Source organism: Protopterus annectens, chromosome 2.part1 (assembly GCF_019279795.1).
Source record: "Protopterus annectens isolate FY-2018-M chromosome 2.part1, PAN1.0, whole genome shotgun sequence".
Lineage (NCBI taxonomy): Eukaryota > Metazoa > Chordata > Ceratodontiformes > Protopteridae > Protopterus > Protopterus annectens.
In genome coordinates this window covers 1,679,293,106-1,679,320,202 of record NC_056729.1, presented here as the reverse complement: position 1 = coordinate 1,679,320,202, position 27,097 = coordinate 1,679,293,106, and the positions used below count along the sequence as shown (strand labels likewise).

At 43.0% G+C, this 27,097-nt stretch overlaps 1 protein-coding gene across 2 annotated transcripts in view; it reads left to right on the top strand.

Annotated features, from left to right (window-relative positions):
- The window catches only part of ENO1 (enolase 1), a 100,889-nt gene extending 92,011 nt beyond the window's left edge, over positions 1-8,878 (top strand). For both annotated transcript variants that reach the window (XM_044063111.1, XM_044063112.1), the window contains exons 11-12: positions 7,477-7,535; positions 8,570-8,878. In XM_044063111.1, the coding sequence (XP_043919046.1) occupies positions 7,477-7,535; positions 8,570-8,639 (129 nt within the window). In that variant the 3' untranslated portion in view covers positions 8,640-8,878. The remainder of the gene's footprint in view (positions 1-7,476; positions 7,536-8,569) is intronic.
- The last annotated feature ends 18,219 nt before the right edge of the window (positions 8,879-27,097 follow it).

Below are 27,097 nucleotides of genomic sequence, written 5' to 3'. Positions count from 1 at the left end.
AGCAGCCAAAACTGCTAAAACAGTTCCTGCTAAGGCCCCCACTCACAGACATCCTTCTAGTTCTCAAATGCTTACCCTGGCAGAGGATTTGATTTCCTTAATTAGGGGATCCCAATCACACCCAGACAGGGCCTCTCAGCCTTCAGAAAAGAGACCTAGAACAGAACCTCCACAGCAGGAGTACTCTGATTCTTCAGAGGACTCGGATACTACAGACCAGCCAGAGGCTCCCTTGTCCACTTATGAAGATTCAGATGCTGATGAATCTATTCCATCGGCCTCTCCTCCAGAAGAATTCTCTTTTGGGGAAACCTTACATGCCATGAGAGAACATTTCCAGTGGCAGGAACAGGATTTCTCATACTCAAGAAAAAGGCTTAGAACTTTTCTGCACCTACCACAACATAGGCCTTTAGCTATACCTCCAGTTTTGCCTGTTGTGGATGATGCATTTAATGATGTTTGCTCTGCTCCAGATTCTTTGCCTCCAGCCCCTGCCAAACCTGACAGATTTTACAGGGTACCCAACACCCACCACCACCTTTTCAGGGCCCCACTTGCAGATCCTGAGACTATATCCCAGGGCCCAAAGGCAGTAGCTTCTTCCAATACTAAAAACCCTCTTCCTTCTGAAAGGGAAGCCAGGTCCTTAGACAGATGGGGCAAAAAAGTCTACACCTCGGCCACTCTCGCTGCTAGAGCTTTAAACTGTCAGTTTCACATGATCCAATACCAAGAGTTTATGCTTGATCAGCTGTCTAAGAAAGTTTCCTCTGAGGAACCCTTAGATAAGAAATATATTGTAGAAATGGTAAATAACATACAGCAGGTTAGTAACCATTCTTTAAAATGTGGCTATGATGCACTGGAGGCTTCATTTAGATCAGCCATGACTGGCACAGTAATAAGAAGGCATGCATGGCTGAAAGAGCAGGTCCTACGGATCAGGTAAAAGCAAAGCTGTTGGATGCTCCTATGGATAAGGACAGTCTATTTGGTACTTCTGCTCAACAAGTAATGAAGAAAATGGAAGAGAAGGCAAAATCTGTACAAACAGTTAAAGATTTCTTACAGGTTCAGCCACCTCGGTTTAGCAGAAATTGGCCTGCCAAAAATTGGTCCTTTCCAGACTCATCAAAGACCCAAAGGGGCAGGTACAGACGCTCTAGAGGCAGAAACCAACCCAGAGGAAATGCCTACAGAGGAAGACAGTGGCAAGGTAATAACCAGCGAGGTACTGCAACTGGACAATCTCAATGACTTGGCCCTAACACCGCCTACCAGAGAGCAATTAGCAGCACCTTTAGGCGGAAAGCTAGCCTTATTTTCACAAAACTGGCATTGCATCACAAAAGACAAGTGGATTTTAAAGACCATAGACCAAGGCTACAGGTTCCACTTCAACACCTTACCAGTAAAAAGAGGAATGCCAAACTTACCTCCAACTCAAAGAACAGAAGCTCAAAACCAGGTAATTCAGTTAACCAACATGAGAGCTGTGGAAAGGGTGCCAGTAAATCAACAGGGCAAAGGATTTTACTCCAGACTCTTTCTAGTCCCAAGAAAAGAAAAAACCTGGAGACCCATTCTCGATCTGTCCGTCTTAAACACATACATCATCGTCCCAAAATTCAAAATGCTGACCTTACAACAACTTCTTCCCATGCTGGGCAAGGACTGTTGGCTGGTGACTCTAGATCTCAAGGAGGCATACCTGCACGTCCTCATACGACCAATTTGCAGAAGATACCTCAGATTCCTTGCAGGATCAGAGCATTATCAATTCTCAGCATTGCCTTTTGGCTTATCTACTGCGCCCAGAGTATTCACAAAATGCCTGGCATCAGTAATAGCTCATTGCAGGCTACAGGGAATTCAAATCTATCCATACCTGGACGACTGCCTGCTACAAGCGGACAACAGAGACAATCTGACAACAGATTTACAAAGGGTCATTTGCTTGCTACAAGCCCTGGGATACACAGTCAACTTAAAGTCAAGGCTGATACCATCCCAGACAAGAACCTTCTTGGGTGCAGAATTGGACACAGTAAAACAAATGGCATTCCTGACTGCAGAAAAACAAGAACTACCTCTTTACTTCTTGGCATTAACAAAACAGAACAAACTAACAGCAAGAAAGGTGCTGCAGGCCTTGGGATTCATGGCATCATGCATAATTTTGATTCCTCATGCCAGACTGCATATGAGAAAGTTACAGTGGTACCTAAAAAACCTATGGTCTCAACACAGGCACAGCTTAGAAACCGAAATACCACTAATCCCATGCCTGAAACAAGAATTCCTATGGTGGGCCCAAGCATGCCAGGCAAACCTAGGTTTGTCATTCCACAAAGGTCAAGCGAACCAGACCATCACAACGGACGCCTCAGACCTAGGCTGGGGGGCACACATGTTGGACAAATGCATACAAGGATTGTGGACCCCAGACCAGCTGTACCTGCACATAAACCAAAAAGAAATGCTGGCAGTACAACTAGCAATTCAGAAATTCAAACCTTTTCTCAGGGAAGGACATTTATTGATAAGGACAGACAACACCACAGTGATGTGGTACATCAACAAGCAAGGGGGCACGCATTCTTACCCCCTATGCAGAATGACTATGGACCTTTGGAACATGGCTCTGAGCTACAACATCCAGTTACAGGCAACCTTCGTGCCGGGGAAGAAAATACCCTAGCAGATATGTTAAGCAGAACCACCTCGGATGCTCACGAATGGATGCTGCACCCGGACATCTTCAAGACCATCACAAGAAAATGGGGAATGCCACAAATAGACCTATTCGCATCCCCACTCAACCACCAGCTCAGGAAATTCTGCACAAGGACTTTTCACCCGCTTGCATGGAAGGTGGACTCCCTTTCCTTCAGTTGGAAAGGACTGACAGCATATGCATTCCCACCTCTTCCTCTGATACACAAAGTACTACTGAAAATCAAAGAGGAACATCCAAGGATGATTCTAATAGCTCCGAATTGGCCAAGGCAACACTGGTATCCCCTACTGAGAAGCATGTCTCAGGGGAAAATGTGGTCAATCCCTCTGATGCCTTTGATGTTAACTCAGAACAACTACAACATCCTGCATCCAAACCTAAAGACCTTACATCTTACTGCCTGGAACATCACTTAAGAACAACTAACCCAGAACTATCTCAAAGGGTTAAAGACATTATACTGGAAGCCCGCAGACCTTCAACAAGAAGGAACTATGCAGGAAAATGGAAAAGGTTTGCCTCTTGGAGTGAGGAAAGAGGAAAAGAGGTGTCAAACAGACATTGCTAACATCCTGGAGTACTTGGCAGAGCTTCTACACACAGGCCTGTCATATTCCTCCAAGATACATGCTTCAGCTATTTCTGCAAAATACAGTTCTGATCCTCCGGTCTTCTCACACCCTTTGCTTAGGCAATTCCTCAGAGGAATCAAGAATGTAAAACCTCCTAGGAAACCACCACTACCAGCATGGGACTTGAATTTTGTACTAGAAAAATTGACACTTCCTCCTTTTGAACCAGCAGGAACAGCGGATCTGCAACATCTATCATGGAAAACTGCTTTTCTTCTGGCAATTACTTGCAAGAAGGGTTTCAGAACTCCAGGCCTTGATGGCAGTACAACCTTTCCTGATTTTCCATCGAGATAGAGTCTCCATGAGAACTAATCCTACATTTATGCCAAAGGTGGTATCCAGAGTGTCCTTAAACCAGGCAATCCACCTACCTACCTTTTTTCCAAACCCACAAAACAGGGGGGAAAGGCTCCTGCATACTTTGGATGTACATAGACAGTTACGCTACTACCTGGACAGAACCAAAGGCAACAGAAAAACTGACCAGCTGTTAGTGGCCTATGCACCAGGAAGGGAAGGAAAAGCAATTTCCAAACAGACAATCTCCAAATGGATAGGAAATTGCATCAGGTTCTGTTACTCCTACCATGGAAAACCAATGCCACAGAACATAAGACCTCATTCAACAAGAGCCACAGCCACTACCACAGCTTTCTTACGAGGAGTGGCAACCAAGGACATTATTGAGGCGGCTACTTGGACCTCCGTGCATACATTTGCCAAGCATTACAACCTACCTCTATATTCCAGATCCCGAGCAGGGTTTGCCACTGCTGTACTGCAAGGGATCCTAACTACACCATAATTATTCTACTTCCTCCACCCCTAGTTTAGCTATGGTATTCTACCCATTTGTTATGACTGCAGATGCATCCATGAAGGACATAGTACAGTTTTGTACCTACCATAAATGTAGATGTCCGAACTGGATAGCATCTGCAGTCAGGATTACCCACCCTCCTTCCCCTCTGTGGTACTCCTAGGGTATTTACACTCCTAATAGCTAGCTGGGGGGGAGTCTCTTATGGTGTATTTGTTTGTATATATGTACATACTTGCATACTTTTTGTATTTGCCTTCTACTTTATTTGTATACATTGGCATTTATCCAAATTTAGCCTTCCATAAGGGCGACTGGCATCTGGGGCAAGCAACACTGAAGAAAATGGCGTCGGCCGATGCTTTTATACCCGAAGACCAGCAGAGATGACGTCTGGTGAAGTGCGACATCGGCCGAAGCCAGACCCAGACTTTGGAATCCGGCCGACTGAAGGGCTGCCTGACGACAGGACTACCCATTTGTTATGACTGCAGATGCTATCCAGTTCGGACATCTACATTTATGGTAGGTACAAAACTGTACTTTCCCTACTCTCACTACAGATCACAATGTCATCTGCAGACTTCATGGTTCACTGACTCCTGTCTGATCTCCTCTGTTGGTTTGTCCACCATTGCAAATAAAAGTGCTCAGAGCTGATCCTTGATGTAATCCCACCTCAACCTTAAATCAGTCACTCCCACCACACCGCAGACCTCACTGCTGTCACACTACCCTTGTACATATCATGTACCACTCTTAATTCTCTGACACGCTCTACTTCCTCATACAGTGCACAATTCCTCTCTAGGCACCCTGTTGTATGCTTTCTCCAAGTCCACAAAGATGCAATGCAACTCCTTCTGACCTTCTCTACTTCAACAGTCTGAGCAAACATTGCATTTGCCAACTCATGTACGGACAGCAGTAAATACTTAATATGTGAACATTTTGAGATGTACTGGTAGGTTTTCTATTGCCATGCTGGAATTCCAGGGAGTGGGCAGACTTGTGTAAGTTTCTGATGCCCTGTTTTTTTTGTTGCACACTTGGCTAGCTAAAGTTTTAATTTGGATAGATGAGCAGTAAAAGTACTATAAAAATGGTGAATTTCGCACATGGCAGTAGGAAAGCTGTGCTGTTCCTGTACATAAAAAAAAACTGTATTGTGCTATAAATTAGCTTTGTAAAGAGCAGAATGAATTTAGTACTAGAATTGACCAAACTCTGATTACAACCAATGCATTTAGTTGCCTAGGTAAGTATTAGGCTAGCTGCCTTTGTGGGCCATTTTAAGCCTAGCTAATTTCCCTTTAGTGGTGAGTTGAACCCTTTACCTTGTTTGTGATGAACACCTTTGTCATTATGCTAACTCTCACCACCTGGTTGTATTCCATAGTATAGGCTGGATTGTTCTCTTGCTGTGCAGAGCACCAAGCCATTTGTACCACCATATGAAGGGAACCGACTCTTTTTAAAAGTGCACACATGAGCAAGCGAGCCAGTGATGCACTTGCTTGTCCCTTGAGTTGCATACTTAGCTGCATCTAGTGGCATGGCGTGCACATAGACTAATCTCCAGCTGCTGTATCAACACATTCCGAGAAACTGGTGGTTTTAATGGAGTTTGCGAGAACTGCTCCTTATGCAACAGACCCAAGGTCTGCAATTCCATTTGTTAAAATGGAATCATTTTTATAAAATGTGAATTAATCCTCTCTTTCAACCAGTTGAAATTTGTCTGAAATAACTGCTTGTAAACTAGCAAGTCTGTGGAAGTTGCTCCAGCAAGGCATTCATGTTAGGGTTTTATATGAGCTTTTGGAGAAATGTTTGTGGTGCCTGCTCATTCAGATGGTGACCGTAAAGGCCAACCCTGCTTAAATGAGTCTTTGCTTTAACTGGTCTTGGAATCCACGCAAGCCCAATAGCGTCTGTTAAGGTTGGGCTCCTGCTTCTCTGAGGTGTTCCAACTATCTACTTATTTACGGGAGAATGTCAAGGTTTAGTGGAAGATTGTATCAAGTGATACCCATCTGTAGCCTAACAAATTGGTACATTTTGCAAGGCAGTAGAATTTTAATTGTACAACTACCACTAAGCTAATGAATGCATTCTGTAGGCTAGCAACTACTTTTCCTTAAGTGCATACCCCAAAAAGTGTTCATACTGATTTTAAAAATTCCCTGGAGCCAAAGTGCAATATTCCATAGCTGGTGGTAAAACTGGTTGTTGCCACCTCAATCTCTGGGTGATCAATTCTTTGGAATTTAAGGGTAGAAACAGCTACGCTTGCATTTATATTACAAAAAAAAAAAATCCTAAGCCTGGTGTCTTGACAAAAAACGTGGAGTTGATTGGTTAGGCTACTAACTTGCTTTGTAGGGATTAGGCCATTGCAATAGGCTACTAACTTTTGTAGGGATTGAGCCATTGCAAATGGAGGGCATTGCTAACCCTTCAGAAGGCTTGTGAAATTGCATAGCTTTCCAGGACTTGAAGCTTGGGTGACCATCCCTTTTTATTTGTTTTCAGTGGGAATCTGTTCTGCTTTGCCTTTGCGATATGTTCATTTAATCTTTGGGCCGAGTTTTGGTTTGTACATGTGTAGCTGGTTTGCCATACAGTTGAGTTCAGTTTACATCGTGCTATATAGAACAGACTTTCAGAGGCCCAGTTGCTTTTCATTAACCTAGATTTATTGTTGAATGCCAAGTAACTTGTTTTTAATAGGATACATTGCCTTCTGTAATTACAATCAGATTGTACCAAAAAGGCTTCCCTTAAGACTGGAAACTGCTACAGCACAGTTAAGTAAGGCATCTGCATTTTTGGGTGGGTTGAGTACTGTTAAGACACAGCATGTGTAAAGCAGTCTCCTTACCTAGTTAAGCTTGACAAGACCACCGTTTTTTGGAAATGGCACAACTGTTCAAGAGTGGTTTAAGGGAAACAAATGAAATAATGTTGGACTGCATTGTTAAAGCATGTAAACTGCATGAAGTTAGTTTCTCTTTTTTAAATAAGGTTTTAAAGGTCACCCCTATTTTGAGTAGACCATTTTACATTTTGTACTTTGTAATTAAATTTTTACTGCCAACAGGTGTTGGCTGTGCCTTTATCTGTCCTAAGTCTCCTTGGCTTGATTTCTTATCTTAGTAATTGGATTTTAATCTAAGTAGAACTTTTGTAGTCGTTGGAACCTGTTTTTATTCAGACAATGCAGCCTTTTAGCTAGCACTACAGTGTCTTAACTTTTATAACATTTTGTGTTTTAGATCAAGACTGGTGCTCCATGTAGGTCTGAACGTTTGGCAAAGTATAACCAGCTGCTGCGGTAAGTGGAATTTATTTTTTTGACTGTTGCAGTGTAGAGCTAATCCAACTTAGATTAGGGACTAGAAAGTATCTTGTCGCTGCCAGACTAGTCAAGTTTGGGGAAAGTTTGTCTTCATTTTTTCCCAGTTAGGGGTCGCCACAGAGGAACTCTGGCAGATGGTTATGGTGCAGAGTTGCCTGATGCCCAACCTTCAGTAAAGGCATGCCCATTCACGCATATCTTTACGGAGGCCACTCTACTGCGGGGAGGACATGCAGACTCCACAGAAGGCACTCCAGCTGAGAATCTAACAGGAGAACTTCTTGCTGTGAGGTAACTACGCTAGCACTGTGTAACCTAGCTTGGGGAATCTTCAGAATCATGCTGTGGAAGGCCAAGTCCTAGACTAGAATTCGAGGAGCTATACAGTGGAGGCAGTTTTATTTGTAGTGCCAGTGATGCTTGTGGAAAATGAGGAATTCCGTTAATATCAGCAATATCTAGTCCTGAGAACCTGTGCTTTGCAGCAGGCTCATCCTGCCATTGTATTGAATAGTCTTGCCTGCGGACAGAGGGTACAGTGCAGATAGCATGCATTGGCGGGGCACAACCTGTTGTGGGTGACTGCACTTAAAAAAAAAAAAAAAAAAAAACTACTGACAGGGTGATCCCTTACAGCAGTGCTTAAGGGACCAGTCGCCAGTCTCAGCTTAGTAAATGTCATGCAATAAAAACTTATCTAATTGGGTGCATGTAGCTCAGCACCAAGTTTAAGCTAAGATTAATGCATAGCGCTGCTCAGTTTTGCGATGAGTGCTATTAACTTGAAAAGAGGTCTGCTTAAAGGTGACTGTGGATAGCAACTTGTGTTCCCCTTGATTGCTTGCCTAGTGTTTTCATATACAAGTAACATTTTTACTCTGCAGGGAGGCTTGTTCAGTTGAAATCAGTGGGAGTAAACTATTGCAACAGCAGATGGAACAGAATAACATCCCACTTTTTTTTCATTGTACAGCAAGCATGTTAATTGCTCTACCTTTTTATCTCAACAGGATCGAAGAGGAGCTGGGATCAGAAGCCCGATTTGCAGGCAGGAACTTCAGACATCCTAAATGCAATTAAATTCAACGGTTCTGGTTAACAGACTGATATTTCACCAGAGACAACTGAAAGGAGCAAGTGTCACAGGGCTAATGTACGTGGGCAGCTTTTAGGATTCTGATTTACTAGTCACTTGTATGAGACTGTGACCTTGTAACTTGTGGATTTGTTTTCTAAATTTTCTAATACTTGTGCAATTCTAATTACCTGCAAAACGTGCTCTTGTGTGCAATAAAATAAAGCACTTATGAAGACCTGAACACATGCTTCCTCTTGGTATTTGCAACTACAATTTTCCAAGATGCCTTTTTTGTTTGTGTTTTTTGGTTGGGGTGTGTCTTGGTGTGGGGGGGGTGACCTTCAGCTTCAGAATGTTTCATCCCAACTGTACATTTGATTCACCAGCTCCCCTATGAACCTGACTTGTTTTGGCCATTAAACTTGTAACCTAGTAAACTTTTAAAGCTGATTACAAAGCAGGCTTGCCCATAGTTGAGTGGGGGGGTGCAACACTGACCAGCTATTTTGGGTTTAATGGTTACTGCTGTTGGAGCATGCTGTCCTAGGTGGGGATGGAGAATTGATGGAACAAGCTGAGTGCGAGATGCACACCATCCGCTTCCAGTGGAAACTAAAGGCAGTGGGCAAGGATTTGAAGATAGTTGGAACAGTTTCTCACAACCCATCCTGACCACCCTAGCATGTCTGGGGGGGGGGTGCTGTAGCCATCCAAAATAACAGCAGATATCTTGCACTGATTACTGAGTGGTACGTGCATAATAGCCACAAGACTATCCTTGAAGGAGGTATGCCAGAGTGGTAGGGTAGTGTTAGGGTATCAAGTCAGGAGTGGATGACCCCCCCCCCCCCAGTACGAACAGTTTAGGCCATGTGTATGCTGTTGCTGGCAAGTAATTCTGGGCTTGACTTTCTGGATTGATAGTGCATAAACAGTTGTCGTGGAATGCAGTGTGGGTAGTTAGGAGAAATATCTGTAGTCGTCCACATTGCTCAGGTGTCCATTTTTCAATCTAACTAGAGTGTTAACAGTTGGTGGCACCTGGGTTTGTGCAGAAGGCATTTGTTTAATCTTCAGTGGCTTTCATTTTAAAGGTCCTGGCTACGTCTACTGAGGAGACATACAGTTGAAGGAGGTGCTAAAATCCTTTAATGGTACATTTCAGCAAGTTTTTGTGGCATTCTGCTAATTTACCACTTGCAGTAGTCAATGAAATGGTTCAGGGATAGTCTTTGTCCCTTAAGTGAACTTAACAGTTTATACATCTGTTAATTGGTAAACATGAGGCAGTCTTTCAGGAGTGACCCAAGGAGAACTATCTTGGTATTTGACTCTGGTAATTGGCCAACTATTTACTGTAGTTCAACCCTTTAACACCCTGTCCTCATTTGATATACTCTGGTCATAATGGTGCCAGTTCAGTAAAGGGGAATCCACATTAGGCCAAATTCAATTGGCATGACCTGTGTTCCATCAAATCTGGTGCCATAGTGAAGCGAACTGCTTTGCACTCTTATTGCTTGGATAAGACCAAACTGGGTTTAAGGAAATAATTGGTTTTTGCTGTTTTGAAGAGCAACAGCACTTGGACAAATACTGCATGATTCTCCTCTCTCGAAATGGATTAACAACTGTAAGGGAATAGCTGAGCAATCCATTCCATGCTTGAATGAAAATGGGTCTTTGGATCTGACCTCCGCTTCATCTTCAGCCACTCTACCTTGGGATCCAAAGATCAGGCTCCTCCCCCTTGCATCTAATACCTGCCTGTACTATCCATTACCTCTGATCACATTTGCCAATCTTTGGGGGCAAGATGTGGTCCATTGCTCAGGCGACTTGAGTAATTTTATTTCTAGGTGGTTCCCCTAGGTTGCCAGTTTTTTACCTTGCATTTTTTCCAGGCTTTACAAATCTTACCTTGCAAAAGTCACCCTTACATTAATACTATTCAATGTATTGCAGGGGCTATTTTGGTTCATGTTGCGTATTTTCTTCACACTATAGCAGAGCACTCCGTCCAGCCAGTCTCCCAAATTTGGATGCGCATTTGGAAGTGTCTTGATGCAGTTGTGTAACGGGACTGTTCCCTTTGTAGTGCTTGTGGCCAGAGGACCACTATACAGTGTTGTAATAAGTTTGGTCCTGAAGGGACCTCTCCCAGTCCCTGCCTCTGCCTTTTGACTTTGGAGCTTCCCAGTCTGCAAGAAAGTCTTCAAGTATATTGGGGGGGGGCAGCAAAAAAATCCAGGAAAGTAAGTGCTCCCTTGACTGCAAGTCTACTGTGCCCTCATCTCAGGCTTCCAAGATGCTTAGGTCATCTGATTTTTAAATATCCCTCTTGGCTCAATTGGTCATTGGATCTTTTACTTCTCACATGGAGCCAAGGTTCTCGAGCTGGCTTCCCCAGGATTTTTCTGTCCCTTCCAAAAAGGATGTACCATTCCAGAATGACCTGATGGATGAAGTTGATGGTGCCCTTGTCTGCCAGGAGTTATGGATAGGGTGAAATTTCTCTGGACCCAAATTCAATTGATTCTGTTGCTTCTCTAGCCCTATTTGACTAGTTTCAGTCCCTGTCTACTAGTAGTTATTCCTACTCTGATCTGCTCTTGGTGCAGGGATTCTGGATCTCTTTCTTCCAGGGCTAGTCCTAGCTGGATCTGAAGGCCTGCTCTCTACTTGGGTGACTCCTCTGATCTGGAAGGATCTCTGAGCTAAAGCATCTGTGCTGGATGTGTTGATACAGTATCAACTCAAGGTGCCAGACCTCTTCCCCTTGGAGCTTCAGTACTAGATGGCTCAGTTTCAGTGCCTGACCAGCATGGGCTGGATGTCTGCTTCTTAGAAGGGATGTGCATTCTCCCTTGGCTGTGGCACTTGAGGCTGTAGAGTACTCTCCCTTCCTGTTGAGCAGACTTCAGTGTGGCTCCACTGAAAGCCCTTGGGTCCTAATCCAGCTCTTCCTACCCCATCAGAACGGTCTGGTCCATTGCTACTCTAAGTAGCCCATTCCCAGGGCTGAGTTCTCACTGGAGCTCCTGAAGTATACGTGCACGTGGACTTCAGAAATCTCTAACTGAAGACACAGATTATGATGAAAGGGTCCCCAGGTCACCCCTGGATATTGTCCCCAAATGATACAAAGGCAGATGGCCCTCAAAAGCCCCTTCCTGTCTGTTCCTTGAAGCCACTTCTAGCTCTGCTACATCTTGGATGGTCCTCCAGCAGATGACCTGGTCCAAGATCATGGAAGGAATTGGACGTGGCTGAACCAATACCATGAAAACCTCCAACGATTCTCCTCCCTTGAGCAAGGGTCCAGCAGTTACTATGGTAGTGGTGGCAGCCGCAAAAAAGAGCTGGATGAGAAGACCAGTTTGGGAAGCTGGCTTATGCTTAGCCTTGAGAATTCTTAATTATCTAGCACACCAAAATTTTGGAGACTTTCTTGGGGAATCTCTTCAGATGCTGAGAACTGTCAAACTTGCAGGTGGCCACCTTTTTTCCAGTGCTTTGAGCACTTTATTTGCAAGGTGCCTTACTGTAAGGGACATGCTTGGATACACTTGCATGACTTTGCAGAACAACTTCTAAAGATGTCCTTAATGCCCCTCTTGATGGTTTGACTCTTCTGACCAGAAGTAAAGGACACGTTGTAGGGGTGAGAACTGAGACCAACTCTTTACGTCCCGGAGGTCCACTTCAAAGAACAAGAAGGGTGGCAAACTGGATTTGGAATTTGAGGATTTTCCTCTGGTACTGCTGGAGATTAACATTACCCCTGTGGCAAAGGGGAACCAACTGTGGCTGTTGCCTGCTCCCCAATCACAGGAGGCATTTGGGGGTACTTATTTCCACACCCTGAGCATAATCTCCAGATGCTGTTAGTTCCTTTCCCCCCCCCATCCTTCGGCACTCAAGAATATTCCAGCCTCCAAGAGCAGCTGCTATAGAACAAAAGCTGCTGGACAAACAAATTGGAGGTCCCACTGGATCGATGTGGATCTGGAAATTGAGATTCTCTTTTTTGGGTGCCAAAAACTAGAGATCACTGCCTTGTCTGGGGGGACCCCAAATGCACCTGTACCATTCCTTTTGCTCTGCTTATCCCCAGGTTCCTGCAGAAAATCAGTCATCCACATTGCCCCTTTCTGGTCAAGTGCAGTTTGTCTCCTGTGGTCTCAGTTGGTACACCCTTCTTGGTTGCTCATCCCCAGTCCAGATTTTCTCACTTGTCTGGAATGCCTTGCCTAGATATTCAGGCCCTCAAACTACTTGGTCTTTCCAGTTCCAGTGAGGGCTAGTCTGTAGCCCAGGCAGTCTTCAGTTATCCACATTCTTTTAAACAGTCCATCAGAAAAATCTAGAAAAGCAAGTTGAAAAATTTCCTGTCTTGAGCTGGTCAGTGGAATCTGGACTCTCTTGGCTACTGTTCATGCTGTTTTGGACTCTTCCCTTTTTCATGATGAAGCTAGATATTCAGTCACAACAGTTGGAATCCACAGCAATCCACAAAGGAGCATGTGCTATTACCACACCACGTAGACTACTGCCACTGTCCTGCAATACGGGGGGGGGTGCTGCACTATCCGATTTTAAACAGAGGCCTTATCTGGGAGTTGCTGGTAGCTCAGGTGAATGTAATTACAACTACGGAGTAAGGTGTTTTTGCAATGTAGTACATATTTAAACATTTGTATCTGTTTACAAATCTCCGTACTATAAACTTCAATTTAGGCATTCTCCCCACTTGTCCATAACCAAACATTTTCTCCAGAATCTTTCCATTTATATTTGATTTGTTTCTTGTTCCATGTAGTCTATGAATATTACTGTCCAATTTCTGCTTCCTGTTTTCATGTACCATGATTAAATTCTAATGTCCATATTTGCTCATATTTTAAAAACTTTTCACCCTATTATGTTTACATATCTTTCCACAAGTTATCTTCCACACTTCAAAAATACATGCTCAGTCTCAAAACTCTCCACTTATTACATATCCACTTATTACATATCCACTTATTACATATCCACTCTTGCTTTTTCTTCTATGGCATATTTGCCTTAATTGGTAAATGTACAGATGTTCATGTTTCACTGTTGCAGTCATTACGTTTAGGTTATCCGCTTGTAGGTAGCCCTCAGTCAGCCTGATTATCAAAGTCTTGGGTCCTGCATCAGTTGCTGTCTCCTCTTCCATGATGTCAGTCAGGCATGCAGCCGATGCCATTACATCAGTCTTTCTTGCTGTGCAGTGCCCGAAGCAGTCAAGTGCCAGTCTGACTCCTGAAATTTTCGTTTTCGAGTTTCGGATCCAAAGTCTTCGGTTTAGAGCAAGAAAAAGGATCCTCAATGGGGATCTTAACTTATTTTGAAGTAATTGTATTTCTTGTGGAAAGCAAATACCTCAAAGATTTTCATTAGTACTGCATTCCCAGACCATAACATCCCTCTCCCTGTTTTGTGCCTTATTCAATTTTTGCATCTAACTATTTTTGGTACTCTGTTCAATTATCCAAAAATGGCTTTGGTAAGTCATCCTATCGACATTCCGAAAAAATGTAGGACCATAGGTCCAAAGCTGCCGACTATGCTTCCGTTAAGCTAGTCGCCAGTTTGCTGGTACTCTGAGGCGCTTTCGCATGCTACTTCAGATTTGAAGGCCTCTACGACCCATTCGTAGTCAGGTATGCCACAAGATGCTTTGACTATGAAACCTGCAGATGTCTCTACCTTGGATGGGTCCGGAACTGCTGTTCAGTCACCGGCTTCTGAAGGCGTATTCAGGCCTACTGACAATGCCTAGAAAACTGCCCAGACTGCATGGTCAGGCCCGTATGCCTAAAAAAACAATGGCTGAAGACCTTTGGGGAAGCCACTCTTCTCCCCAAAGACCTAGAACTAATGATCAGGATTCTGAAATTGTTTCTTCTGATGACCAGAGTTTGCCTCTATCTACCTATGAGGATTCTGATGCAGAGGACTCCATTCCCTCTGCTTCCCCTCCGGAAGATTTTGCTTTTGGTGAAACTTTATGTACTCTTAGGGAGCATTTCTGCTGGGAAAACCAGGATTACTGACGAGAGGCTTGGGGAATTCTTGCTCCTACCTCAACACAGGCCTTTAGCTATCCCTCCTGTACTGGACACTGCTAGCATGTTTTTAGGTGCACTTTAAAGTTTTGAAGTGGGTGCATGATGGTACGGAGGTAATTGTGGGTGGGAGGGAGTTCCATAATTTGGCTATGGCGCAAGAGAATGCTTCACCACCAGCAGAGTTATTGGCTTTGATCTGCAAGTGATTTTTGTTGCTGGATCTTGGTGGTCTGGTGGTGCGATAGGGTTGGAGTAGATTCTGGAGGGATGCAACATTTGGTGGATTTACTAGTTTGTGGGCGAGGGAGAGTTGATACCATTGAAGGAGATGAGGGAGTTCAAGCCAGCCCAGTGCAAGTGAGGCTGTGGTGACTACAGTAGGATGCCCCTGTGGCGAATTTGATTTTTGCTGTAGCAGGTCTCTAGCTTATTTAAATTGCATTGCTTTATGTTGGTATATATTGGAGAGGCATAAAGTAGGGTTGAGAAGGTGGGAATTTGCTATTGAAATATTTGCTGCTTTGGTGAGAAGTTGCTTATTTCTGTATAATGCTAGTTTTTTGTGGACTTTTATGGTCATGGATATGTGAATGTCAAATTTTAGTTTGTTTCCACTCCTAGCAATTTGGTGTGTTCAATTGGGTATATAGTGTTGTCTTTTGCTGTGATAGTGAGAGCTGAATATGTTTGGTGGGTTGGAAGATTGAGTAATTGGGCATCAGATAACCAAGTTTCAACAGAGGAAAAGGCATCCTGTGTGACTGTTTGCAGTTTTTGGTAGGAACTGGGCTGAGCAGATGTTGTTGTCAGCTGTGTATTGTATGTGCCATGTTTGGTGGCAGAGGCTAGATTATTGGTGAAAACGGAAGAGTAGGGGTCCAAGGATGGATCCTTGGGGAGCCCCCATGGAGATGAGTAGTTGGGGGAGATGTCATTCTGCCATACAACAGATTGTTGGCGGTCAGACAGGTAACTGACACCAGTTGGTGACAAAGGATAGGATGGTCTTCATCTCACATTGCTGCAGTCCTGACACTTGGGTAGTCCGCTGTCCCAGTCGGCCCGAATACCAAAGTATAAGGCTGACGTCGGTCAAGGCGCATTAGTCTGACGTCAGGACGTCAGGGTACAAATGCGCATGACCGACTTCATTTCCTCAGTCTTTTTTGCCGCATGGTCCGATGCAGAAGCAGTTTTGCAAGTGCAGGTTGGCGTTCTGAGATTTTCCGAAGTCGGAGGTTCAGACCGAATCCAAGTTGGCTAAGTACCCCGTTGGGGAATATTGTTTTTTTCTTGCCTCAGTATTTTACCGGATGTCAGAAAAAGTGAATAACTGTATTTCTTGTGGGAAACAGATACCTCCTAGGGATTACCATACCTTGTGTATACCTTGCTTAGGGCCTGAGCAAGACGTTGTTGGCTGTCGCTCTTGTGCTAGATTTAACAAATGCACTATAAAGAGAAGATTAGATTGTGCCGGGTTAGTTTTTGGGAAGCGGTGTAATTATAAAATGCCGTCGGATGCTCCGACGCCCGCTTCGTCAAAAAAGCGCAAGGACAAAACAGCAAAGTCTAGGCTGGAAGAACCGTCCGTACCGGACGTCGGTTCTTTATAGGGCTCGGTGGAGCCAGAGGTTCAGCCAGAAATTTCTTTGGAATCAGGGAGAGACTTTATTACTGCAAGATGTGACCTCTCAGGAGGTAGGCCAGGCGGTAGGGGCTTCTCAGGTAGCTGTTCTTCCCTCCCTTCCTAAGGTGGTTAGGCCCTCCCCTGCTGTTTCCAAGGCTTCTCCCAGGGGCAGGCCAGGTTTTGTTTCAGGTGTTACCCCTAGTTCTTCAGGGTCTGTACCTAAGAAGCATATGCTTAAGATGGCAGAAGATTTGATTACAATGATTAGAGGTTCTATGCCCCCTCCTGATAAGAGGCCTAGGGTGGAACCTGAGCTTGGGAGTTTTGAGCAGTGTTCGGATGCTTCTGAGTCTTCGGCTGAAGACTTGCAGGAGTATTCCCCTTACTCCGATTCTGATGTAGATGATTCTACTTCTGCTTCTCCTCCTGAGGATTTTTCATTTTCAGAGACTCTCCATTCCATGAGGGAGCATTTTAAATGGGAAGGTCAGGATTTCTCTGATTCCAGGAAAAGGCTTAGGGAATTTTTGTTTCTACCCCAGCATAGGCCTTTAGCTATACCTCCTGTTCTAGATGTGGTGGAGGATGTTTTTGCAGAGGCTTCTCTGAACCCTGATTCTTTGCCTCCTGCTCCAGTTAAACCGGATAGATATTATAGGGTGCCTGAAGCTCATAAGTATCTTTTTAAGAGTCCTAGGGCAGACCCAGAAACTGTTTCACAGGGGCCTAAAGGTGTTAAGGCTTCTGTTAAAAATCCTGTTCCTCCAGATAAAGAGGCGAGGGCTTTGGATAGATGGGGAAAAAGTGTATACTTCTTCCACTTTGGCCATGAGAGCTTTGAATTGCCAGTTTCACATGTTGAAATACCAAAATTATCTCCTTTCACAATTAAAGTCTAAGGTAGATGCTTTGGCGGAAGGTATTGAGTGTAAAGAGTTGCAGGATTTAGTTCATGTTTCTGAACAGGTGGGTAAGCATTCTTTGCAATGTGGTTTTGATGCTGTGCAGGCCTCTTCAAGGGTGGCTGCCACTGGTTCGGTTCTTCGCAGGCACGCCTGGTTGAGGGATCAGAATTTAGCTGAGCATGTGAAGACAAGGATTTTAGATGCTCTTTTACAATCTGATGTGTTTGGTTCACCTGTGGAAGCAGTTCTAAAGAAAATGGAAGACAAGGCTAAGTCTATGCAGACTGTTAAAGATTTTTTGCAGGTTCAGCCTCCGAAGTTTAGTAGAAATTGGCCTACCAAGGGGTGGACATATCCTGCTTATGATTCCCAGTCTAGGGGTAGGTCTAGACGTGGTAGGGGCAGAGCTCAAGGTTCTTTTAGGCCTAGAACAGGGAGTTCACCTGCTCAGTCTTCTGGTGAGGGCAGGGGTCAGTCCTTTCATAAACAGACCCAATGACCTGCCTTTTCAGCTGCCAGAATCTTCTCGTCTGGCAGCACCTTTGGGAGGAAGGTTGGCACTTTTCAAAGAAAACTGGAGTTTAATTACCCAAGACAGATGGGTATTGGATATCATTCACCACGGTTACAGGTTTTATTTCCATACCTTGCCTCCTTTCAAAGGCATGCCAGACATTCCTCCTCAACAAAGGAAAGAGGCTCACAAGCAAATTTCTCTGTTACTCCAAATAGGGGCCATTCAGCCGGTTCCTGTGCCAGAAAGGGGCCTAGGATTTTATTCACGCCTGTTCCTAGTACCAAAAAGGGGAACACGTGGAGACCAATTTTGGATTTATCTATCCTCAACACTTATCTGGACATTCCCAAGTTCAAAATGTTGACGTTACAACAGCTTTTACCTCTGCTGGGCAAAGATCACTGGATGGTAACTTTGGATCTCAAGGAAGCTTACCTTCATGTTCCTATCAGACTGATTTGCAGGAAGTATCTGCGTTTTCGAGCTGGGAATTCTCATCATCAGTTCTCTGCATTGCCCTTTGGCTTATCTACTGCGCCCAGAGTATTCACAAAGGTTCTGGCTCCAGTGATAGCTTTCTTCAGGCTAAAAGGAATACAAATCTATCCCTATTTGGACGATTGCCTGATTCTGGCTCAAGGAAGGGACGTGCTTCTTCAGCATTTGGAATATGTGATAGCAGTGCTAAGATGCCTAGGGTATTTGTGAACGAAATAAAGTCCAGTCTAGTACTCTCTCAAGACATGTGCTTTCTGGGTGTGAGACTGAATACAGCAGCCCAGATGGCCTTTTTAACCCCGGACAAACAGAATCTTTCTCTTTACTTCCATCAACTATCTCATCAGTCCGGGCTGACTGCAAGGACAGTCCTTCAAGCCTTAGGGTTCATGGCATCTTGTATTCTGGTGCTTCCCAATGCCAAACTGCATATGAGGAAGCTGCAATGGTATCTCAAAAATGTTTGGACACAGCACTGCCAGGATTTGGACACTGTCATTCAAATAATACCTTGCATTCAAAAGGAATTTTTGTGGTGGGCTCAGGAATGTCACCTAAACAAGGGACTCTGTGACCCGGCCAGAGGCGAGTCAGATTCTAACGACAGATGCCTCAGACACAGCTTGGGGAGCTCATCTGAATGGAAAGTGGATACAAGACAAGTGGCCTGCCAGACTGCAACATCTACATATCAACATGAAGGAGATGTTAGCAGTCCAGTTTGCATTACTGGCTTTCAAGGATTTACTTCTTCCAGGGCAGGTGTTGATTCTAACAGACAACACAACTGTCATGTGGTACATCAACAAGCAAGGGGGAACACATTCTTATCCTCTATGCAGGCAAGCAATGATTTTGTGGGAGACTGCGTTAAGCTTGCAACTGAATCTTCAAGCAAGGTTTCTGCCAGGAGCACAGAACTCCTTAGCAGATGTGTTAAGCAGGCAAATCATGGATCCCCACGAGTGGAAACTGGATCTTCATGTATTTCTGAAATTGACAGTGTCATGGGGAACTCCAGACATAGATCTGTTCGCTTCTCCACTAAACCACCAGCTGCCAAAGTTTTGCACGAAAAGGTTTCATCACACAGCCTGGAAAGTGGATGCTCTTTCTTTCAGTTGGAAAAATCTTCATGTGTATGCCTTTCCACCTCTGCCTCTCCTCCCAAAGGTACTCCTAAAGGTCAGACAAGACAAGCCAAGGATGATTTTAATAGCTCCAGATTGGCCTCGGCAGCACTGGTACCCATTGCTGAGGAGTCTGGTAAGGAAGCCTCCATGGCCCTTACCTTTGATTCCACACCTATTGTCTCAGAAGGACGGGCATCTACTCAATGTCAAGCTTCACTCTCTTCATCTAACAGCCTGGCATATTCTGTTTTGAGCCATAGCAGGTCTCAGCTTCCTCAACAAGTTTTGAATGTGATTATGGAAGCCAGAAGACCTAGTACAAGGAAAGTGTACGCAGAAAAATGGAAGAGATTTTTATTTTGGAGTGCAGCAAAGGATTTGGATGTTTCTGAGCCAAATTTGAGTGTGGCTCTTCAATATCTTACTGAGTTGTTGGACAAAGGTTTGTCTTTCTCTTCCATTAAGATTCATGCTGCCGCAATTTCAGCTCACTATGATTGTGACCCACCATTGTTTTCTCATCCTTTGTTCAAGCAATTTCTTAGAGGGGCAAAGAATATGACCCCCACGTAGAGCTCCTACTCCTGCTTGGGACCTCAATTTTGTGTTGGAGAAACTCACTCTACAACCTTTTGAGCCTGCAGCTACTGCTGAATTGAAATACTTGTCATGGAAGACTGCTTTTTTGTTAGCCATTACCTCTGCAAGAAGGGTGTCTGAATTGCAGGCCCTTATGGCGGTTGAGCCTTTCCTGATTTTTCATAAGGATAGGGTATCTTTACGTACTAATCCTTCCTTTATGCCTAAAGTGGTTTCTAGTGTGGCTCTAAACCAAACTATTCATTTGCCTACCTTTTATGCAAATCCCCAAAATAAGGGGGAAAAATTTTGCACACTTTAGATGTACACAGGCAATTACGTTATTATTTAAGCAGGACTAAGGATTTTAGGCAGTCTCAGCAGTTTGTTTCTTTTGCTTTGAGTTCTCAGGGTAAGCCTGTGTCAAAACAAACTATTTCTAAGTGGATTGGGTTTTGCATTACTTTCTGTTACTCCCATCATGGCAAAGAGATTCCAGCTGGGATTAGGCTGCATTCCACTAGGGCTACTGCCACTTCAACAGCATTTCTAAGGGGGGTGGCAACTAAGGATATTTTGGAGGCTGCTACTTGGAGTTCAGTGCATACTTTCTCTAAGCATTACCACCTTCCTCTCTACTCTAAATCTAGGGCTGGTTTTGCCACTGCTATTTTACAGGGCATGTTGTCAGCTCCTGCTTCTTTGTGATTTGCCATCCTCCCTTACCTCTGCTTTGGGATTCTACCCAAGTGTCAGGACTGCAGCAATGTGAGATGAAGAACATAGTACAGTTTTGTACCTACCATAAATGTAGATGTTCGAAGATCCACATTGCTGCAGTCCAATTTACCCTCCCTCCTTCCCCTCTGTGTTTAGGGGTGGTTGTGTGGGTGGGATTGTACCTTTCTGATTTTGTATATATTGTACATATATTTGGTACAGGGGTGTTTGGTGTGTTGTTGTTTTTTGGTTTGGCCTTATCTTTTTAGGGTCTTCTGACATCTGGGGCAAGAAAAGACTAAGGAAATGACGTCGGTCATGCGCATTTGTACCCTGACGTCCTGACGTCAGACTAATGCGCCTTGACCGACGTCAGCCTTATACTTTGGTATTCGGGCCGACTGGGACAGCGGACTACCCAAGTGTCAGGACTGCAGCAATGTGGATCTTCGAACATCTACATTTATGGTAGGTACAAAACTGTACTTTATTGAGGACGGAGATGCGTTTGTGTGGGACCATTTCAAATGCTTTAGATAGGTCTAGGAAAGTAGCAGAGAAGAGATGGCCATTGTTTTTATGCTGAAGGATAGTGTTAGCATAGTTTCAGACCAGTCCATAGCACCATCACTGCCTTACTCTCCTTTACTGAGTATTGGAAAGGAGGTTTTTGAGACTAGAGTGTATGCATCTCTAGTATTTTGGAGAGAGAATAGCTATGGGCCAGTAATTGATTAGTTCTATGGAGGGGCCACATTTGGAGGGGAATTATGTGATACTTTCCACAGTGTGGGAACGCAACTTTGACAGAGCGGTTAATCAAGATGGATACTGGGTAGGCCAGAGCATCAGCTACGTTTTGTAGGTATTCACCTGGGAGGTTGTCTGCTGCTAATTTGGTGGGCTTTTTAGTTGAGTATTTTTATGTTGTAGGTAGGTACAGGAGAAAGAAGGTAACTAGTTGAAATTGTTTGTTGGGGGGGGTTGTTTAGTGATATGTTTTTTGTGGTGTGTGTTGAATGAGGTAGCAATATTTTCAGAGGAGTGAGGGATGTTAGGAGTACTGACTTTACCTGGGTGGAGGATCATAATTGTTTGGGGCTGTACTGGGAGAAAGATCATAATTGTTTGGGGCTGTACTGGGAGGAGTCTAGGGCAGACTGTGGTAGTATTGGAATTTGTCCTGTTTTATTAGCGCTTTGACTTGCGTAGTTCTAGGAATTTCTGTCTAGTTGAGGGGGTTTTGGTTTTGCACCAGTGCTGATGAACAACAAAAAAAGATGAAACTGTTGGATAAATATTAGGTGAACCAGGAATCCAGGACGCCAATTAAATCTTCCAAAAACACTCCATCTTAAACCAGTTTTAGCGCTTTCATCTCTCCATAAGAGACTTCATCAGAAACAAATAGCTATAATTAAATGTTTAAATACTGTTTCTAATGACATCACAATCAGTTAAACATTTAAAACAAATACTCTCAAAACCTTTGTTAAAACCTCAATTTGACATGCCTAGTTATACTGTTGGCACAATGGGTCTCAACATAACCATATTATGAAAATATATTATAAAAAATATAAATAAATACAAATAAAAATACATATTTGTATGTGGGATAATATTGTATTTTTCATCCAATAGTTTACAAATTATTTGACCTTTCTATAAGCAAAGGCACCAAGGACACAGATTCATTAAGCCCCGGGGGATACATGGAAGCCAACCTAAACTGCCACTGGCTTTTTTCTTTTTCAAAAGATTTTTCCAGTCACCACCTCTATCTATTTTAACTGTGTCCAAGATACCAAGCAAAAATTTTACAAAACCATCACAAACTATACTATGTTTATAAAGGGCATTTGTATTTTTACAATTTTTTATTTCATACAGATGTTAAATTCTGTTTTTAAGCAGACTTTGTCTTGCCTACGTAAAAATGTTTGCAGGTATAACATGTAGCCAAATAAATTACACCCCTAGTGTTGCAATTACCTTTTAATAGATGTACCCTACTCTTCATAATATCCAACACTAAGGTGGGTTCAATATTGATAAAAGAACAGTAATGGCACATACCACATCTTTTGGTACCCTCTTTGTCAAAACCTTGTATTCTAACAATTGTTTCATGTTTTTACCCACCCTATTCACTAATCTAGGCTTGTTGCCCACCTTACTATGTTATAACATCATTAGTTCTAAAGATGTTCCAATTCCTTTCAAAAATATTCTTGATAGCAGGTGTTCTGTTGTGTCAGAACACATGCTGTATTGAAATTACAAGTGGGAATAAATGCATTGTTACCCATATTCTCTCCTGAAATTCCAAATGTAGTACCTGAACCTAGTAAAGGCAAGTACCTATGCCCCATTGGTTATAAATATCATGTAAAATAGAATTAATCAAATCCATGGGGTATCCTCTTTCTGAAAACCTTTCTCTTAGTAGATTAAATTCATTATCTAAGTCATCTTGATTCAAAGTCATCCTGGCAATCCTTATTGCTTGCCCTTTAATGATACTAATTTTTTGTACTAAAGGATGATTACTTTCGAAATGTAAATAGGCATTACAGAATGTCTTTTTTCTAAATATTTTGGATTTAAACAGTTTGATCTTGATTGTCCTTAATTACAAAAGTATTCAGATAACTAATACTTGTTATACTCTACTGGAAAGTAAAGGACAAAAAATCTGTACTAGAATTGATATAATCTATAAAACTAGAAATGTCCTCTTCCAAACCCCCCCCCACAGAATAAAAATGTCATCCAGGTAACGGAGATGCAATTTAATATTGGACCAAAATGGGCCGTCAAAGACATGCTGAATCTCCCAACCTAATAAAACTAAATTAGAGTAAACTGGTGAACAAGCTGCGCCCATAGGAACTCCAGTGATTTGCTGATAAAATTCCCCCTCAAACCACAAGTAATTATTCTCAAACTATGTTCATGACTTCACAAATTAACTTCACCCTATTGTTGTCCAAATCCGAGAATTTGAACAGTACTTCCTCAAATAAGGACATCCCTTGATCTTTGGGAATGCATGTAAACAGATCTTTAACATCTATAGTTAAAAATATTATGTTATCTTGAAATAAATCTTTAACACTTTTTAAAAATTCCCAGGAATCCTTCAGTAAATGAGGTATCTTGTGGACAACGTGTTGTACATTTAAGTCTTAACACAGTTAATGGGTGTATCTGACCCCTTAGCTGCCACTATAGGTCTAAAAGGGGGTCTTAAAATATCCTTGTGTACTTTAGGTATACCAAAGAATACTGGTATTTTAAGAAATTTTCTAAATAAAAATTCATATTCACTAGGATTAATTTTCCCTTCTAACAAATATTCATCTAAATAGCTATCTATTCTTGAATAGGAGATATTAATCTGATTTTTAGATGTATGCCTAAGTATTCTCATCGAACAATAAATCCAACATGGCATTAGAATAATCCATACTATGAAAAATTACAATCCCCCCACCTTTATCAGGAATCATAATACGGATGCTGTTGTCATTTCTCAAATCACATAAATTATATTCATCCTTGGTTAGATTCCACTCAATTGACCTATTTTTAAATTCTTTATATCTTCCATCACTAGTCTTTCGTATGTTTCCAGTAGGGGATGTAGGGGGGGATTGTATACACTCCTCTCTTTTAATTTATTATGAATAATAGTAGTACTGCCACTATTACTATCCAAGGGTTTCAGTAAAATTTTGAAGTTTAATTTTCTCGTATAGAGTTTTAAAGCTTCAATATTGTCTACCAAATCACCTTTGCTGGTCGGAATAAACTTAATACCCTTGGAAAAAAAGTTTAAAATAATCATTTGTAATTGTCCTATCTGAATAATTATAAATGGTAAAACCTTCTTTCCGAAATACTACCTTATTCTGGACTAGAGGGGGAATGGGTGAATTTTCTTTTTCTAATAACCATTCCTGTGGTCGGGGGTCTGATTTCTCCTCTGTGGTTAATAAGTTCTGTTGTATTCTCCCTCCTTGGTGTAATACTGTTCCAGTCTCTTTGAGCACCTGAGAGTGGGAAAATCCTCCTCATCCTGATGTGCCATACCCACATCCTCATTCAACCACTCCATGTCTTGCCCCACATTTGTGTATGAATTTGATAAAATGTGCCCTTGCTGTAATTCACCACTATCTTGTCTATAATTTTGATTGTATAAAGGCTTCCTTTTATTAAACTTATTGTGGTGAGTACTTTGATTTTTATTCATATAAACTTGATTTTTATTAATATAAACCATATTGTCCTGATAATTCTTTTGATCCCTGTTTTTGTGTTTTTTCTTGTGAAAAATATTGAAACATCTGATGTTCATAGTGTTTCACTGTTGCAGTCATAACTGTAGGGTACTCCTGCCAGCAGGCAGCCCGAGGTCGGCCAGAATATCAAAGTCTGGGTCCGGCGTCGGCTGTATCAGCTAGTACCCTGATGTCAGAGCGCATGGGTATAAAGCTGACAGCCGATGCCATCTTCAGTCTTTCTTGCCGTGCGGTGCAAAGCAGTTTGCAAGTTGTTGGTTGGCGTTTTCAAGACAACGTGGTGTGATTGTCGTCAGTCCGAAGTTTTCTACTTCTTTTCTCAAAGCTAAGTACCCCGTTGGGGAAACTTTTTTCTTGCTCCTCCGATGTCAGAAAAAGTTAATTGTGTATCGTGTGGAAAACAAATACCTCATAAAGATTTCCACTCTTACTGTCTACCTTGCTTAGGCCCTGACCACGACATTTCTTGCTGTCTGTTCTGTGCCAGGTTTAATTCTCGCACTATCAAGCGTAGGTACGATTGGGCCTTGAATTACTTTGGTAGACTATTTAATTATAGGATGTTGTCTGATACTTTACCGATTACCGACTACCGGATTACAGAAGAAACGCAAAGACAAGGACAGGCCTCCGAGGTCCAAACAGGATACTTTGCAGCCGGAGCCAGCTTCGGGTTCGGCGGTAGTCAGTGAGGTGCTTTTACAGCCCCTGTCGTCAGCCACTTCAGAACCTATGGCCGACACGGACTCACTTGGGGAGCCATCTAGGCCTAGTAATTTGTCTGCTGCAGGACCTTCGGACGTCGCTCCTTCAGATGGGTCCGGAACCGCTGTGCAGGTACCGGCTTCTGAGGGGGTCTTCAGGCCTTCACACATTACTATTTCCACAAAGACAAAAGCTAAGTCAAAGACTCCTGTTAAACCCAGACTTTCTGCTCAAGCTTCCTCGGATTCAGCTCCTAAGACTCAGAAGCAATTACTACGGATGGCTGAGGATTTATTAACTATGATTAGGGGTTCTCACCCTCCTGAGGAAAGGCCTAGACAGGATATCCCTTATGATTCCTCTGATCAGACTTCTGTATCTTCTGTTTCTTCCTCTGATCAGGATTGCTCTTTTCCTTCTCATGAGGATTCGGATGCAGAGGATTCTGTTCCCTCTGCCTCCCCACCTGAAGATTTCTCTTTTGGGGAAACATTGCATGAGATGAGGGAGCATTTTCATTGGGAAGGTCAGGATTACTCTGCTTCTAAAAAAGAGGCTTAGGGAATTTCTTCTTCTCCCTCAGCACAGGCCTTTGGCTATTCCTCCTGTACTTGACATTGTGGATGATGCCTTCTCTGAAGCTAACTTTAATCCTGATTCCATGCCACCTGCTCCTTCTAAGCCTGATAGATTTTACAGGGTCCCTGATTCCCATCGATTCTTATTTAAGAACCCTTCTGCTGATCCTGAAACTATTTCTCAGGGTTCCAAGGCTGCTAAGGCTGCCTCCTCTAAGAATCCTATCCCCTCTGAAAAGGATTCTCGTGCCTTGGACAGGTGGGGCAAAAAGGTTTATACTTCAGCTACCCTTTCTATTAGAGCTTTAAATTGACAGTTTCACATGTTTAAGTATCAACAGTTTCTTTTATCTGTTTTAAAAGAGGCTTTCTACCTTTCCTGCATGTGCTGAGGACAAGGAATTACAGGATGTGTTGCATGCAACTGATCAAGTTAGCAAACCTAGTTTACATTGTGGTTTTGATGCCTTAGAGGCTTCTTGCAGGGCGGCTGCCTCTGGTACTGTTATTAGGAGACATGCTTGGCTTCATGAGCAGAATTTACCTGAACAAGTTAAGGCTAAATTGCTTGATGCTCCTGTATAGCATGATGTCTTATTTGGATCTAAGGCTGAGGAGGTTATTAAAAAGATGGAAGAAAAAGCCAAGTCTATGCAGACTGTAAAAGATTTTTTGCAAGTGCAGCCTCCCAGATTTTCCAGAAATTGGCCTTCCAAAAATTGGTCTTTTCCCACTTCTGACAGGCCTCAAAGGGGAAGATATAGATGCTCCAGAGGTCGAGCGC